This window comes from Perognathus longimembris, chromosome 8 (assembly GCF_023159225.1).
Source record: "Perognathus longimembris pacificus isolate PPM17 chromosome 8, ASM2315922v1, whole genome shotgun sequence".
Classification (NCBI taxonomy): Eukaryota; Metazoa; Chordata; class Mammalia; order Rodentia; family Heteromyidae; genus Perognathus; species Perognathus longimembris.
In genome coordinates, this window is record NC_063168.1 from 24,636,303 (window position 1) to 24,654,464 (window position 18,162).

The following is an 18,162-nucleotide window of genomic DNA, read 5'->3' on the forward strand; positions in this document are numbered from 1 at the left end:
ACAGTCTACTCTGTAACAAGTACAACCCTGTGAGAGAGCAAGCATTCCTTCCCTAGCTAAAGGCATTGATGTCACCCAACAACCTAGTCACTGCCAACAAGCCACACCTCCCAACATTATCATTGGAGCAATCAAACATCATCCTGAGTTTTGATGGGACAAACTGGATCTGCCCCCTACCACCTTGCATTCCTTTTCTTCTTTTCCCTTTCCCCACATCATCGAATAACATTTTATCATCTTTCTGTTATTTTAATCATTTTTCAACAAAAATACCCTCTCTAAAATAAAAGCTAAGTCTTTTTTGCCCAAAATATACTAAAAGAAAACCAAAATAAAATCTGCTTAAGTCGTCGTCGTCGTCGTCGTCTTCGTCTTCTTCTTCTTCTTCTTCTTCTTCTTCTTCTTCTTCTTCTTCTTCTTCTTCTTCTTCTTCTTCTTCTTCTTCCTTCTCCTTCTCCTTCTCCTTCCTCTTCCTCTTCCTCTTCTTCCTCTTCCTCCTCCTCCTCCTCTTCCTCTTTTTCCTCCTCCTCCTCCTCCTCTTTCTCTTCCTCCTCCTCTTCCTCTTCCTCTTCTTTTTCTCCTCTTTTTCTTCCCTCTTTCTTCCTCCTCCTCCTCCTCCCCTCCCCCCCCAAGATAAGACTGGGCTTCATCCTGGATTCTAGAGCCTGGCTAAACACTGGCGAAGTTATGTTGGCCAAAATGACATTTTAAAGAAATGGAGAGAGAGAACATCTTAGGGTCTTTCAGTACTTTAAACAAGTAAAAATTCTTTTGTAGTCAAGACACATCTGAGGGGGTCTTCCCCTCCCCCCTAAATGTTTAGGTATTTAGCATTCTGAGAAACGGAAATTTTCCCATTAGTCCTGCTGTGTCTGCCTTGCATCAACTGTGCAGTACAAAGCTGTCCTATTAGTCCTATGAACATACAGAATATGCTTCTTTTTTTTTTTTTCAGAATATGCTTCTTAAAAATGCTTGCGTTGGGGCTGGGGATATAGCCTAGTGGCAAGAGTGCCTGCCTCGGATACATGAGGCCCTAGGTTCGATTCCCCAGCACCACATATACAGAAAACGGCCAGAAGCGGCGCTGTGGCTCAAGTGGCAGAGTGCTAGCCTTGAGCGGGAAGAAGCCAGGGACAGTGCTCAGGCCCTGAGTCCAAGGCCCAGGACTGGCCAAAAAAAAAAAAAAAAAAAAATGCTTGCATTGGGGCTGGGAATATGGCCTAGTGGCAAGAGAGCTTGCCTCGTATACATGAAGCCCTCTGTTCCATTCCCCAGCACCACATATATGGAAAATGGCCAGAAGTGGCACTGTGGCCACTAGAGTGCTAGAGCTAGAGTGCTAGCCTTGAGCAAAAGGAAGCCAGGGACAGTGCTCAGGCCCTGAGTTCAAGGCAAGGCCCAGGACTGGCCAAAAAAAAAAGCTTCCCTTGCTAGGTACTGATGTCTCATGCCTATAATGCCAGCTACTTGGGAGCAAAAGGAAGCCAGGGACAGTGCTCAGGCCCTGAGTTCAAGGCAAGGCCCAGGACTGGCCAAAAAAAAAAGCTTCCCTTGCTAGGTACTGATGTCTCATGCCTATAATGCCAGCTACTTGGGAGGGTGAGAGCCAAAGGGTCAGAGTTCAGAGTCAGCCTTGACTAAGGTCTGTGAGCCTCCATCTTCAATTAACTGCAAAAAGCCACATTAGAGGCAGGGCTCAAGTCATAGAGTGCCAGATGATTAAGTTCAAAACTCTGGGTTTAAACCTCAATATCAGAAGAAAAAAAAAACTTCCCAATAGTCAATAATATATGGTTACATATAATGACAACAATATATATTCTAAAAATCAATAGAAATGTTACTTAAATGGAAATAATTACATACTCGTTCCTTATAGTGCACCCCTGTTGGTGAAGGTTGAACTAATTATGCACTCTTAGATGACACGGGATTTACTATTTCTCTGTGACTTAATGTAAGCCCTCTGGGGCCTCTGTTGATGTCATTTCCCAGTATCCTTTTGTTATGTTCTTTCAATAGGGCATGTGTTATAGACACCTTACAAAGCTGCTTCAACCTTTCCTTTAAAAAAAAAAAACTTGGGTTTGGCTTGAAATGTTAACATTTAAAACAGTGGTGGTCATTAGCTTTTGAGTTTGGGTGTTTTGTTTTTGACACAGGGTCTCACGATGTAACCCAGGCTAGCCTGAAACTCAATTTTTTTTGTTTCAGCTTCAAAAGCAAAACTAAACAGAAGCAGCCTCTCAAACTTGTCTGACATTTCATGAACTCTTTTTCTATTTCTGCGCCATACCTTGCTCTAGTTTGGCAGTTCCTCCTCTGGCCCTCTCCACACCTTTTCATTTCCATAGCCTGTGTTGCGTAATTGCATGTGCTTTCCTGAAACCAAAGCAACTTCTAATTCTGATTATTCCTTTTCCTCTACCTCCAGCCCAGATCTCCCTTCCAACTCGGTATAGAGCTGCCATCTTCCAGATGTCTAAAATGACATCTCAAGTTAATGTGCTAATGGGCAGCATTCACATATCTGCTTTCCTCAGGATTTCTCTAGGATGCCTCCTTGCAAAAATGATGGTGTTTGCTGCCCAGTAGTGCAAGTCAGATATCTAGATGTCATTCTTACTTTGTTTTTTGCCAGTCCTGGAGCTTGGACTCAGGGCCTGAGCACAGTCCCTGGCTTTTTGCTCAAGGCTAGCACTCTGCCACTTGAGCCACAGTGCCACTTCTGGCCATTTTCTATATATGTGGTGCTGAGGAATCGAACCCAGGGCTTCATGTATACAAGGCAAGCACTCTTGCCACTAGGCCATATTCCCAGCCCCACATTTATTTTTACATTATAATAGTGCCTGGAAATACCACAGTAGATGTTAGGTACATTATTATTCCAGGAAGCACTTAGAATGCTCTTAGAAATTTAGCACTCTTAGGCTAAATGTCCTTTTATGCTTCCATAGTACTCTCTACATACCTATCTTAGTACATTATAGTGAAAATGTTTCGTCATCTGCCTGACTCCACAACTATATTGTAAGCTAATTGAAGTAGAGACCACAGCATTTATCTTTTCATCCTAGTACCCAAGTAGTATAATGTCCATCCTACAGAATACTATACATTCAGAAATGTGTGTGTGTGTATTAACCTCCAGCCTAACTTCCAACCATTCTTGAAAGTCTTAGAGGGTTTTCTTGACTTTTTTTAAAATCAGATAACGCAGCCCCACACTCTTATTCATCACCCCCTCCCTGGGTGGGGGGGGGGGTGGAAAAAGAGAAGAAGGAAGGAAGGAATAGAGGGAAGGAGAAAAGGTAAGGACAGTAAATGTGCTTTGCTTTCAGCCACCTTCACCCACTATTTCTCTAACCACTTACACACAGTCCTTTGGCTTACTACAATTTCCATCTTCCCTATGAACAATGTTTTCCATCAACCAGTAGTATGTTTCTCCAGTAATATCCCAAAATATTCCCCCTGGAGCCTTGAAAACACTCCTCACCCCCACCCATTAATCCTCTTTTTTCCACATCTGCCAGGGAGTAGGCCTCCTTGTGGAAATTCTCAATGTTACAGCAATACCTTTCTAGAAAGTTGGTCTGGAAATTAGTACTTTAATACTAATTTTAATTTGAATAACATGTTAGAGGCCACATTTGAATGTATGGATCTAATAAATTGCAACTAGTGGGAAGGTTTTCAACCTTGTAAGCCTGATAGCCTCCTCTCCCATAGCTTTAGCATGCTCCTTTCCTAAGCAACACTAGGCCCGTCTAGTAAGGGCAGTAAATAATCAGCCTCCACCACCTTTTCCTTGAGATGGCATTACTTTAGGGCAATTATGACCATATAAGGCGACAAGATCCCCTTAGTGTCACCTTCAGGCCTGGGCAGTTGCAGGACCCCTTATCTACCATTTGACAGCAGCCATAAATCATAGCCTGCCATGATGAAGCCCCTGGTCTGCATGTCCACACTGAGGTCCATGCCTCTAAGATCTCCTAGGTTATATATGTCATGCCAGACAATAGACCACACTGCTTCTCACTTCTCTCTTGTGGGAAGGGGTCTTGCCAGTCCCTTTGCTGGCATTAAATTCTCCAGACACCACTATCAGAAATGAAATAGTACTTTGTTACCCCTCTCCTAGGGCTTGAACTCAGGGCCTGGGCACTGTCCCTGAGGTTTTTTTTTTTTTTTAAAACTCAAGGCTAGCTCTCTACTAGTTGAGCCACTTGACTTTTTTGGTATTTAATTGGAGATATGAGTTTCATAGGCTTTCCTGCTCAAGCTGGCTTCGAACCTGTAAGGTTCTCAGGAAAGGAAACTCACCACATGGTTCAGGCAGAGAAAAATTTACTGGGGGAAAGCAAACTGCCAGCTCACACAAGATGGAGGCATGGGGAGACAGAGGGTAAGGAAGAAGAGAAAGAGAAAAGGAAAGAGAGCAGAGACTTGTGTTGAGCAGGATTATATAGGAAAAGGCTTGAGATATGGCCAGGCGATTGGATGTGAGCTCAGAGAAGGAGCAGGTAACTGCCTCCAGGTGTGCCAGTTACCTAGGTAACTGAGGTACTGGGCACAGACTTAACAGGTGAGGGGCATCTGCATGGAGCCCCGGGTGGGGGTGGGGTTGGACCTTACAGAGCCTTGATCCTCAGATCTCAGTCTCCTAAGTAGGATTACATTCGTGAGCCATCAGCACCTAGCTCAAATAGCACATTTTAATGAGTTCGTTAGGCAAAGAATATGAAGGAGTGGCAGCCGAAAGAGGAAGGAACAGATAGGCCAACAAATGGCTCCTACAAGGGTCTGAAGAATGAGAGGCCACAGCATGCAGGCCTGGGCTGCAAGACACCTGGGCTGGCCGGGCCTGGATCCTTTAGGCACCGGAACCCTTGCGACTCAACACCACATTTTCCAGCCGGCGGTTGAAGCTCAGGACCCTCCTCCCCGGAAGTCGTCGCACCGCCGTTTCCGGGGCGTTCCGACGCACGGTGGGACTCCGGATGGGTCGCAGTCGTAGCCGCTCCCCGCGAAGGGGTGAGTCCGGTCCCCCGGCGAAGGCGTGGAGCGAGGGTGGGAGCGCGTCCCCGCTCCCCGCATTTTCCTCAGCACCCGGGCGACGGAGCGGAGGCTGTGCTTGCTTCCCGGGGAGAGCGCGAGGAGCGGGGCCTGGGCCCTGCCGCCGCCCCTCACCCTCTGGTTTCGGGACTCTGGTTTGATTTTGGTTTTCCCGCCGAATTCGTCCCTCTCCGGCAGCCGCCGCCGTGCTCGTGGCGGGTGGGTTTAGAATTGGCCCTCAGTTCTTCACGTAGTTTCTAGGTGACCAGCCTCGGGATCGAGTTCCCGCGGTCGTTAGGGGTGACCGGCCCTACCCGGAAACACGGCCTGGGGGATTCGTGCCCCTCCCCATAGGTGACCAATAAGTGCCCTGCCCGGTTTCTGAAATCAGTATTCAGAATTCTGAGCCCAGGGGGCAGTACCGCCGGTCTGCCCCATAAGCCCGGCTTCAGTTACAACTTAGAGCCTTGGTGCTGTTCTTGGTTCGTTTGAGTCGTCCTCAACTAGTGGGTATTCTTTTTTTGTTTTTGACCGAGTTCTAGAACACTTGAAGTGTGGCTAATCCGATCTGAGAAGTGTGACTCTAGACAGACACTGAATTTCCTATGGAAAAGTATCTTCTTAGTAACCTTTTATAATTACCTGCTTTTCAGATGTTAAGTTTGGATAAACTGTTCAAAATTTGTGTTGCTTTTCATTGTGATTTTCTCTTTTTTTTGGTACTGTATTTTTTTCTGTGCCAGAGGCTTGAACTCAGGGCCTCGGTTCTGTGTCTAGGTCCCCTCACCCCCAAGGCTAACACTGTACCACTTGAGCCATAGCTACTCTGGCTTGTTGGTGGTGAACTCAAGAGTCTCAAGGACTTTTCCTGCCTTTGACTTCGAACTGAGATCTCAGATTGCAGTAGTACTCCTGAGTAATGGCCGGTTATTTTGTGTTTAAAATTTTTTATCGTGATTTTTCATTGAGCCACAAATGGCTTGCACTGTGTTTCTGTTGGCACAGCTGTACATTTTTTTAAAGGTACTTATTGACTCTATGCTTTGTGTGTATTTGTATTATTAGAACGTAGGCGGTCGAGGTCCACATCCCGGGAGAGGGAACGTCGGCGCCGAGAAAGGTCGCGTTCTCGGGAGAGAGATAGAAGAAGAAGCCGTTCGAGGTCCCCACACCGAAGGCGCTCCAGGTGAGGACAGAGACCAAAGCTTTACCACAAAGCTACCAAGAGCCTGGTCATCTATAGTTTTGTGAATCAGAGAGGATTCATCCTAATTTTTTTTTCTTTTTTGTTCCACTTGAACTCAGAGCTTTGAGTTCCCTTTAGCCTGGCATTCTACCATTTGAGCCACACTCTGACCTTTTGCTGATTTATTGAAGGTCAGAGTCTCATGGACTTTCTGCCTGGGCTGGCTTGAGGCTGCAGTCCTCAAATTTCAGCCCCAAGTAGCTGTGCTCACAAAAACAGTGCTTGACAATCCCATTAAAGTTAACCTTACCCTTTAGAAAGAGATTAATTATACTGTACATGATAAAGTTGTCTTGAGGAGTAAATGAAAAATAATGGGTAAAAATGTGTGATGCTTGACAAGAATAAGTATTTTAAATTTCTGTTGATTTTTAACTTCATAATAATTTATGGAAGTCTGTCATTAAAAATGGGAGATCTTAGGCTGGGTTCAGTGGCTCACAGCTATAATCCCAATTATTCTTAAAACTGAAGCCAGGAATATCAGTTGGAAAATTAGTTGGAGACTTCATCTCAACAAATAAAAGGTAGGTATGGTTACAAGCATCTGTAATCTCAGTTATGAGGGAGGGATAGGTAGGAGAGGCTCAGTATGAGGCCAGCTCAAGACAAAGGCTGGAGATCCTATCTGAAAAATAAAGTAAAAAAGGACTGGGGACATGGCTTGAGTTCAAAGCCCACTATTTCTCTACACACACAAAAATTTTTTTTAATTAAATAAGTTTTGGGGACTGGGAATGTGGCTTAGTGGTAGAGTGCTTGTCTAGCACGCTTGAAACCCTGGGTTTGATTCCTTAGTACCACACTAACCAAAAAAGTTGGAAGTGGCACTGTGGCTCAAGTGGTAGAGTGCTACCCTGAACAAAAGCAGCTCAGGGTTAGTGCCCAGGCCCTGAGTTCAAGCCCCTTGACTGCCCCCCCCAAAAAAAATAATAGCAATAATGTTTTTGGCTGAGCACCAGTGGCTCACAGCTCTAATCTTAGCTACTCAGGAGGCTGAGCTCTGAGAATTGTGGGTCAGAGCCAGCCCAGGCAGGAAAACCCATGAAATACTTATCTCCAACTAACTCCTAGGAAACCAGAAGTGGTACTATGGCTCAAAGTGGTTGAGTACTGTTCTTCAGCAAAAAAGCTCAGGAACAGTGTCCAGGTCTTGAGTTCAAGCCCCATAACTGACAAAAAAGAAAAAAAATAGTTTTAGAAACAATTTTAGAGGGCTGGGAATATGGCCTAGTGGCAAGAGTGCTTGCCTGTATACATGAAGCCCTGGGTTCGATTCCCCAGCACCACATATGTAGAAAATGGCCAGAAGTGGCGCTGTGGCTCAAGTGACAGAGTGCTAGCCTTGAGCAAAAAGAAGCCAGGGACAGTGCTCAGGCCCTGAGTCCAAGCCCAGGACTGGCCCAAAAAAAAAGAGGAACAATTTTAGAAATGGGTTTTTTCTTTAAAAAAAATTAATTTTTGCTGTATTTTAGTAGTTGTACAAAAGGTTTTTCTTTTGTTTATTGTAATTTGATGCTGTTCCTTTTGTATGTGTGTGTGTGTGTGTTCTACCACTTGAGCTACAGCAACACTTCAGCTTTTTCTGTTTATGTGGTACTGAGGAATCGAACTTAGGGCTTCATGCATGTTAGGCAATCACTCTACCACTAAGCCACATTCCCAGTCCCCAAAACTTATTTAATTAACAAAATTTTTGTGAGTACATCTTGATTAATGTTACTCGTTCCATCCTTCTTCCCCTATCTTCCCCAATCCCATGAATTATTTCTTCATAAGCATCAGTGGTTTTTATAAGTTGATTTTGGGGGGGATTGAGTATTGTTAATCAATTTTTCTGCTTCACAAAAAGCTTTCTAGTCCTAGCCATGCTTTTTATTGTTTTCTTAACAGTTTGGGGCTGGACAGATGTTGGTCCTCACCTGTGATGAAGATTGCACTCTAGGTTCTCTGGAGCCTGCCTTTGTTTAGCCTTCTCTCAGGAGCTTATGTGTATCAGCACTGATTGGCAGATTTTCCTGTTTGTTTTTCTTTGAGACCGCATCTTACTACACAGCCCAGGCTGGCCTCCAACTTGGGATCCTCCTATGGCAGCTCCCTGAATGCATATGTGAGTTTCTAACATCTTTACTTATAAATACTAGATCCCCAAGACGACATCGATCCACATCTCCTTCCCCTTCTCGACTGAAAGAAAGAAGAGATGAGGAAAAGAAAGAAACAAAAGAAACAAAGAGTAAAGAACGTCAGATTACTGGTAATATTATTAGTTAAATGACCTTGTTTAGATAACTTTAGTCATGATCAAAGTATAAAAGTGTAATTTTCAACATTTGATTATTAAGCTTTTTATAATATTCATTGCATATAGTTTTGAGGTTTTGCTTTAATTGTACCTTGATGAATTGCTGCTTATCTAGTGCTTCTGATCTAATCTAGGAAGATAGTAAAAAATGTAAGAAAACTTTTTTCTTTCTTTTTTCTTACAAGATACACAGAAAAAGCCAGCAGTGGCTCAAGAGGCAGAATGCTAGCCTTGAGCAAAAGAAACTCACAGACAGAGCCCAGGCCCTGAGTTCAAGCCCCAGGAATGGCAAAAAAAAAACAAACCAGAAAAAACAAACAAAAAAAAACGGGAATTCTTCAGAATACTTATAGTTAAGATTTTTGCTAAAGGAAATTATTTTTCTAGTTTCTTTAGCTTTAAATCATCTTGAGTAATCATATATCCTCTTGAGTGGCACTTTTTTCTTTTGCATTCTTCTCTAACCCAGTCCTTCAGGCATTTGTGACCAGAATCATCTAGAACATCTTGATTTGCTTGGAAAATTAGAGAAGAGGGCTTGTTGCATTCTCATGAATTGCCTTAGAATTAGCTTTACTGAGGACAAGTGACCATGTCCACCAAGTGGAACATCTGCCCACTAGAGAAAAATCTGTTTGGAAGTGTCTTCACAATTAAGTAGATAGTATAACATCTTGTGAAGGTAGTCCTGCCCCAGGTTCACAGAATGCATAGTCTCTTTATTGCATCTTTTTTTGATTGGTCATAGGGCTTGAACTCAGTGCCTGGGTTCTTTTCCCGACCTCTTTTTGCTCAAGGCTAGTGCTCTACCACTATGAGCCACAGCTTCACTTCCAGTTTTCTAGTAGTTAATTGGAGTAAAGAAGCTCACAAATTTTTCCTGCTTAGGTTGGCTTTGAACCATGATCCTTCTCAGCCCCTGGAGTAGCTAGGAATTATAGGCATCAGCCACTAGCACACTGCTTTAGATTTCTTTTTATATGTTCTCTGCTGATAAGGTGAAATATCTTAGTAATTTGATCATTTATATTTGTAGAAGAAGACTTAGAGGGAAAAACGGAGGAAGAGATAGAAATGATGAAGTTAATGGGGTTTGCTTCTTTTGACTCCACAAAAGTAAGTAAAACAGGCAACTAATTAAACATTCTGATCCAAATTTATTATGTCTGTCATATTTTTCTGTGTGTGTATTTACTGTCACTTGTAACTTCTCCCACTGCTGCAGTTTTATTTGATTATAAGCCAGTAACTTTTTAGGAGACTTAGCACAACAGAGGAAACACTGAGTTGCCATTGAATTCAGGGAATGTTTGTTTGCAAGAGAGGATGTGTGAATTAGATCTTAAAGGGTGGGTAGAGGTGATGAAATGATGAAAAGGAAGATTTAAAATAGAGTGCTGTTTGGGTCTGAACAAACATGGGGTATAGTAGGAATTCCAAATTTGGTAATTGGCAAAAGGGTGCTTCTAGGCTGATGACTGTGACTGAGGCTACCAATGGAGGTAGAAAGCAAGTCTTGCAGGGCTTTTGATGCCCTTAGTCATGCTAAGGAATTTAGATGTTGAGGAGAGGCAGCAAGGGGTTTTTATTTATTTATTCATTCATTCATTCATTTTTGCCAGTCCTGAGGCTTGAACTCAGGATCTAGGCCTTGACCCTGAGTTGTTTTCTGCTCACTTGAGCCACAGCTCTACTTTTGGCTTTTTTTTGGTAGTTTATTAGAAATAAGAGTCTCTTTCCTGCTCAGGCTGGCTTTGAACTACAACCCTCAGCTCTTAGCCTCCTGAGTGGCTAGGATTACAGGCATGAGCCACTGGTTTCCAGATTCCATTCATTTATTTTTGAGACAGGGTCAGTGTAGCCCAAGCTGACCTCAGTTAATTGTACAAAGGCATTACAACTTCATCAGTCAGGTTATGAGTACAATGCTTAGTGTCACCCAGAAACGAGGATCTTTTTTAACAAAGGAGTGACAAACTTTTGTGTATATCTTAGAAAGAAGACAGCATGAAGGACTGATGAGAGGATAGTTTAGATTGGAAGTAGGGAAGTGATACAAGTGGAAGATGACACGGGAGAATAGAGAGCCACCCGAGAGCCAGTGATGTGGGAGTCAGTGCTGCCCAGGCTGGGGGGCCTGGGTGATGCGATAATGTGATAGCAGGATTGAAGGAAAGGGAGCTAGTAGAAATGGCAAAAGTCAGCTGCCAGGTAAAGATGACATTAGGCAGCTGCAGAGTGTCTCATAGTTCATAGGGGGATGGGGACAGATTTGGAGAGAATTCTGTCTAGCCCTCATCATAATACAGAGACTTAGGAGAGTAGGAGGGAAGAAGGAGGGGTTGTAAATAGGAGAGGGATGGGAGAAAGGGATAAAATGGAGAGATAGGAAGATGGAGAGAAGGGAGAGAGATTGAGGGATATGGAGAGAAGAAATGGAAGGAGAGAAGGAGGAAAGATGGGGAGAAGAGATTGTGTGGAAAGAAATAATTATTTTAAAATTTTATTTTCTAGAACTTAAGTTTTTCCATCTAACCTCATCAGTGGAAATTGAGTTTGTTTGTTCTTTAAATTATGAAAATAATCCACTTCTGACTAGTTGCAACACACTTGCCTATTTGGGAGCCAGAGATTAGGATGATCAAGGTTTGATGCTAGACTGGGAAAAAATTTAGCCAGACTTCATTTCAACCAATAACATCTGGGTGTGTACTTGTCATCATAGCTGTTAGGGAAGCAGTCCAAGCTGAATGGTCATAAATGTGAGACTATATTAGAAAAATAACTAAAGCAAAAAGGGCCAGAAGTCTGGCTTAAGTGGTAGAACATTGGCTTAGCATGCAGTTGGCCCTAAGTTCAAACCCCAGTACAAAAACACACAGACACTGACACACATTGACTTTCCCTGATCCTGTATTTACTAAGATGTTAATGGGTAATATTGGGTGCTGTAAGAGTTTTGTAACCAATGTAGTGTAAGGCATATGTGTTTTAAAATAACAGTGTATAATTTAAAAGAAGTGCTGAGACTTTTTTCCCCCCAGTCCTGGGTCTTAAACTCAGGGCCTGAGCACTGTCCCTGGCTTATTTTTGCTCAAGACTAGCACTAGCACCACTTGAGCCACAGTGCCACTTCTGGCCATTTTCTATATATGTGGTGCTGAGGAATCAAAACCAGTGCTTCGTGTATATGAGACAAGCATTCTTGCCACTAGGCCTATTCCCAGCTGACACAATTTTTTTGAGATGAGAAAATTAAGAGTGAGCACTTGTTTGTGGAGTGGTTATGTGAACCCCATTTTGAAATTTAATGCCTGTGGATCAACTTTTTTTCTTCAATACACAAAAATCTTGTTTTTTCCAAAGAATGTACATGAGGTGGCTTTATGTTGGTTGAATAGAAATATCTTCACATTAAAGCAATTATAGTTTTTTTTATTATTAGAATAATAGGGCGGGAACTTATGGGAAGTACTTTCTTATTTCTGGCATGATATTCATCACAATAAAATATTGTAGAAAATGTAAGGTACTTTGAGGAAATCACAGTTAACATTCTTTACGAGTTAGAAAAGAAAGTACTTCCTGGACACTTTTTTTTTTTTTTTTGGCCAGTCCTGGGCCTTGGACTCAGGGCCTGAGCACTGTCCCTGGCTTCTTCCCGCTCAAGGCTAGCACTCTGCCACTTGAGTCACAGCGCCGCTTCTGGCCGTTTTCTGTATATGTGGTGCTGGGGAATCGAACCTAGGGCCTCGTGTATCCGAGGCAGGCACTCTTGCCACTAGGCTATATCCCCAGCCCTGGACACTTTTTTTAAATTGTTGGTCCTGGGGCTTAAACTCTGGGCCTGGGCGCTGTCCCTGAGCCTCTTTATGCTCAAGGCTAGCACCCTACCATTTGAGCCACAGTGCCACTTCCAGCTTTTTCTGAGTAGTTTATTGGAGATAGAGTCTCACAGACTTTCTTGCCAGGGCTGGCTTTGAACTGTGATCCTCATATCTCAACCTCCTTAGAAGTTAGGATTATAGGCATGAGCCACCAGTGCTTGGCAACTCGGCAACAGTGAGTCTTTTGAATTAATTCTTGTACAGTGGACAATGACTAGATACTTAAAGATTGGGTGAGAGCAGGGAAAGTAAATCAGGCATGAGGAACAGATGGGGCAAGCAGATATGGCTGGATCAAAAGATTGTAAAAGAATAAAAAAGGTATGTGCCACATTTAGAAAGTCTAAGATATAACAACCTGACCTTAATGTTTATTAATCTATATTCTGATTCCTGATTCAAATATAAATTCACCAGTCATTTATGCAAGAAATGGGATTTAGATATGTGGAAAACCATTCCAGTTATGATTTGAGAATATTTGAGCTAAGATTGAATTTTATGGAAATGTGAAGTTTTCTGGAGATAATGTTCACAACTTTAATGTATTTCAAAGGATTCTTTAACCAAAAAGGTTAGAATCTGCTACCCTTGTTCCCAGCATGGTTTGTACATAATACATGTACCATGAATGTTTATTAATTTGATTATGTTATTTATGTATTACAGAAATGTGATCAGTTGCAATGTTGGAGTTAAAGAGATCAGACAGCTCTTCGCCTTCATTGGGCTATCTTTTTTAAGTGTTTCTTGCCTTGTGTGTCCAAGTGATACACCTCTTTGATCCAAGCACTTAGTGTGTACTTACTATTTTTCTATGTGTTGTTTTCTCCAGGGGAAGAAGGTAGATGGTTCTGTAAATGCCTATGCCATAAATGTGTCTCAGAAGAGGAAGTATAGGTATGTGTGGCCCTCATTATTATACATGAATTTAAGTGAAATTTTATATTTAGAAGACAGTTTTATTTTGCAGTAATCATGTTTGTTTAAGAAATCTAGCAGTTTTCCATACCGTTTCCTTTTTCTTTTTTGCCAGTCCTGGGGCTTGAACTCAGGGCCTGGGCACTGTCCCTGAGCTTCTTTTGCTCAAGGCTAGCGCTCTACCACTTGAGCCACAGCACTAGCACCACTTCTGGCTTTTCCTGTTTATGTGGTGCTGAGTAATCCAACCCAGTGCTTCATGAATGCTAGGTAAGCACTCTACCACTAAGCTACATTCCCAGCCCCCGTTTCTTGTTTTAATGAGGTATTATCCTCCTTTTACTGGTGTGTTAAAATTATTTTCCAGTTTACATGTGAGCAAATAGTATTTAGAAGATAGTTGGTTTAAATGTTTTAGATATAGGTAGTAAAAGAAAAGCAGAACCTCAGGCCAGATATGGCCGTTCATTCCTATAATTCCAGCATTCTGGAGGTTTAGGTAGGATTGAGAGTTCAAGGCAGTTTGGGCAATATAGTAAGACCATGTCTCATGAGTAAGCAAGCAAGCAGTGACCTGGTCTGTCAAATTTTGATTTCTCTTATAATTACAGATTTTTTATTTATTTTTTTTTGGCCAGTCCTGGGGCTTGAACTCAGGGCCTGAGCACTGTCCCTGGCTTCCTTTTGCTCAAGGCTAGCACTCTGCCACTTGAGCCACAGCGCCACTTCTGGCTGTTTTCTGTATATGTGGTGCTGGGGAATCGAACCCAGGGCCTCATGTATACGAGGCAAGCTCTCTTGCCACTAGGCCATATCCCCAGACCCCTATAATTACAGATTTGAAATAGATCCCTTCTCAACTTTACCTAGATTGATTATGTAAAGATCTCAATTGTAAATATAATCTTCTGTTTTTTATTTGTATTATAGATTTGGAATAAATCAATTCACACTTGGAATCTCACTGATTTTTTTTTCCCTCCCTGGTTGTGGGGCTTGAACTCAGGGCCTAGGTGCTGTCCCTGAGTCTCTTTGTGCTCAAAGCTAGTGCTCTACCACTTGAACCACAGTGTTACTTCCAGGGATTTTTTTTTTTTTTTTTTTTTTTTTTTAGTGGTTTAATGGAGATAAGAGTCTCATGGGGACTTTTCTGCCCAGGCTGGCTTTGAACTGGGCTGGCTTTGAACTGTGCTCCTCAGATCTCAGCCTCTTTTGAGTAGCTAGGATTATAGGTGTGAGCCACTGGCACCTAGCCTTGCTGAATTCTTTTTCTTTCTTTTTTTTTTTTTTTAAGGTTTATTTATTGATTTTTTTTTTTTTTTTTTTTTTTTTTTTTGGCCAGTCCTGGGCCTTGGACTCAGGGCCTGAGCACTGTCCCTGGCTTCTTCCCGCTCAAGGCTAGCACTCTGCCACTTGAGCCACAGCGCCGCTTCTGGCCGTTTTCTGTATATGTGGTGCTGGGGAATCGAACCTAGGGCCTCGTGTATCCGAGGCAGGCACTCTTGCCACTAGGCTATATCCCCAGCTTCTTTTTCTTTTTTAACTAATTTTATTTACTTTTTGTTTATGTAGTACCAAGGAATCAAACCTAGGGCCTTGCACAGGCATGAGCCCCTGGCACCTGGCCTTGCTGAATTCTTTTTTTAAACTAATTTTATTTACTTTTTATTTATGTTGTACCAAGGAATCGAACCTAGGGCCTTGAGCATGCTAGGCAAGCACTCTACCACTAAGCTACATTCCCAGCCCCCTCACTGAATTCTTAATAAATTAAAAAGGCAAGAGCCAGGCGCTGGTGGCTCATGCTTGTAATCCTAGCTACTGAGGAGGCTGGGACCTGAGGATTGCAGTTCGAAGCCAGTCCGGGCAGGAAAGTCTGTTAGACTCTGATATGCAAAACTACTCAGAAAAAGATGGAAGTTGCACTGGGGCTCAAGTGGTAGAGCACTAGTCTTGAGCACAAAGAGGCTTAGGGACAGCTCCCAGACACTGAGTTCAAGCCCCAGGACTGCCCCCCCCCCTCAAAAAAAGGCAAGACATGTTCAAACATTGCCTTTTTCTCTTACCTTTATTACAGATAAAACATTAATATTCCAGTTACTGTAGACTATAAGTAATGGGATTTGAGGCTCTGAACTAAGGTACTAGAATCATCACAGATAGCCTTTTATGTAATTTACCTTCAAATAAAATCTTACAGGTGAATAATTAGAAGGTACAATTGAATTTGTTTGACGGCACCTATTTTGGAACCAGTCCTGGGCTTGAACTCAGGGCCTGAGCACTGTCCCTGGCTTGTCTTTACTCAAGGATAGCACTCTACCACTTGAGCCCCAGCGCCATTTCTGGGTTTTTCTATTTATATGGTGCTGAGGAATCGAACCCAGGGCTTCTCAGCCAGTCTATTTCTTTAGATAAGGTATTTAGTGTTACCTAAAATAAAGATTTTTCAACTGAGTTATAGTCTGGCCTATACTTGGAATAGAACTCAGGAATTCACACTTGATAGGCTTCACTTGGGCCATACTTCCAGGCCTTTTTGCTTTCTGCCCAGCCTGACCTGGCCTGCAGTCTTTCTTTTTATGCTTCCCACTGTATCTAAAATGACAGGCATACACAACCATGCACAGTTTTATTATTGGAAATGGGGATCTCTGCAACTTGTTTCCTAGAGTTGGCCTCAAATTGTGATTTTTTTTTTTCCAGGTCTCTACCTCCTAAATAACTAGGATTACAGATGTGAGCCACAATACCAGCACAATCCTTTTTTTTTGGGTGCTGGTCTGGGGGCTTGAATTCAGGGTCTGGGCGCCAATCCCTGAGCTAGGTAAAGGATAGCACTCTAACACTTAAGTCACTGCTCCACTTAAGACTTTTTGGTAGTTAGTTGGAGATGAGCATCTCACTGGCTTTCCTGCTCCAGCTAGCTTTGAATTGCAATCCTCAAATCGCAGCCTCCTGAGTAGCTAGGGTTATAGGAGTGAGCCACTAGAGCCTGGCTTCAATCTACTATTAAATTAGTTAATTAACTTATTTTTTACTTATTTAATTTTGGCAGCTCTGAAGTTTGAACAGGGCTTCAGGGATTCATATTTGTTAGGCTGGTGGTCTAATGTGTGAGCCACACCTCCAGCCAAAGGGTTGTTTGTGTGTGTGCATGTGTGCTGGTCCTGGGGTTTAAACTCAGGGCCATTTGCACTGTCGCTGAGCTTTTTTTGTTTTTTGCTCAAGGCTAATGCTATACCACTTGAACCATAGTTTCACTTCTAGCTATTTGATGGTTAATAGGAGATAAAAATCAACTTTGATCCTCAGATCTCACCCTCCTGAGTAACTAGGATTGGAGTCGTGAGCCACTGGCACCCAGCTCTGGTTATTTTTTGAGATAGGGTCTTGAAGACTTTTCTGGTTGTCTGGCCTCCAACTTCTGTCCTTTGGGTCCTAGCCTTTCAAAGATCCTTTAGGTCTTAGCTGGTGCCTGGCTCAATACAGCTTGGATTTTAAAGAAGTCCAAAGGCTTCAGCCTATTTTAAAAATAAAATGTGAGCTTTGGGTATATGTGAAGCCCTGGTTCTATCTCTACCACCACAAAAGGAAAAGAAGGAAGGAAAGAGATGGGGAGATGGATCGGAACAGAAGGGAAAAATATCTCTTAATGTATACTAACCTTGAATTGTTTCTTTCCTAGACAGAGTCTCACGAGTACAGCTCAGGCTAGCAAACTGGGATTATAGGTGTGTTTCACCACACATGGCTTTGACTTTGCCATTTTACTGATAGCATTGGGTTTAACCCCTGAAATATGTTAGTTTTTTAATTGAGGGGTCCATATTTTAAAAAATAAACAATGTATGTTCTCTTCTTACTATAGGCAGTACATGAATCGAAAAGGTGGATTCAACAGACCTTTGGATTTTATTGCATGAGAATTGAAGAATGATTTTTTCCTTCATCTTGGTGGATTTTGTATTTAATATGCATCAAAAACAAGATCTCAGTTCTTCCTTCTTATAAAGTAAGAAAAATCTTATTTATGATGTACACAATTGACTTTTATCAAAAGAAGATAAGTAAATGTTACTTTTTGTTTTCAAGGAAATATCATTTGGAGCACTCATCCGCCCTCTTTTGTTTGTCCTTATTCCTGTGGAAGCTATATGTGTTTTCTTGAATGCTGTTAGGACTCTTTTTTTTAAAAGTAATTTGGATGTGAATTTTCCCAATAAAGCAATATTTCTACCTATTTTATATTTGATACATATTTTTATTACAAGATTAGTCTTCCTAGATCTTTTCTTTTTTCAAACATAGATTTAGGTGCCTTGATTTTCTTTTTAATTATATTTTTATTATCTTTAAGCACTTACACAAAGGGTTACTATATCAGCTTATAAGTACAGTGCCTCATTACTGATATCACCCCTTTCATCATTCTCCTCCATCCCTCCTTTCTTTGGTACCTTGATTCTTAGTAATTTTAAATTAGAAGAACTATACTTTGAGCCTGGCACTAGTAGCTCATGCCTATAATCTTAGTTACTCTGAAAGCTACGATCTAGAGGATCTCAGTGTGAAGCTAGTCTGGACAGAAAAGCTTGCTAGATTCAAAATCACCTGCAAAAGAGCATGGCTACAGAGGCATGCCTCAAGTGCTAGGGTACTACTAGCTAAGAAAGGAAGCCAAGTGAGCACAAGGACCTGAGTTCAAATCCCAATATTGCAGAGAGACAGAC

The 18,162-nt window shown here is 42.2% G+C and overlaps 1 protein-coding gene across 1 annotated transcript; it reads left to right on the forward strand.

Annotated features, from left to right (window-relative positions):
• Positions 1–4,982: 4,982 nt before the first annotated feature.
• Snrnp27 (small nuclear ribonucleoprotein U4/U6.U5 subunit 27) lies at positions 4,983–17,614 on the forward strand. The gene is made up of 6 exons (XM_048352672.1): positions 4,983–5,049; positions 6,136–6,256; positions 8,461–8,573; positions 9,658–9,737; positions 13,344–13,408; positions 17,301–17,614. Exons 1-6 carry the CDS (start codon positions 5,016–5,018, stop codon positions 17,353–17,355), a joined length of 468 nt encoding a protein of 155 aa, XP_048208629.1. The 5' UTR covers positions 4,983–5,015; the 3' UTR covers positions 17,356–17,614.
• Positions 17,615–18,162: the final 548 nt, after the last annotated feature.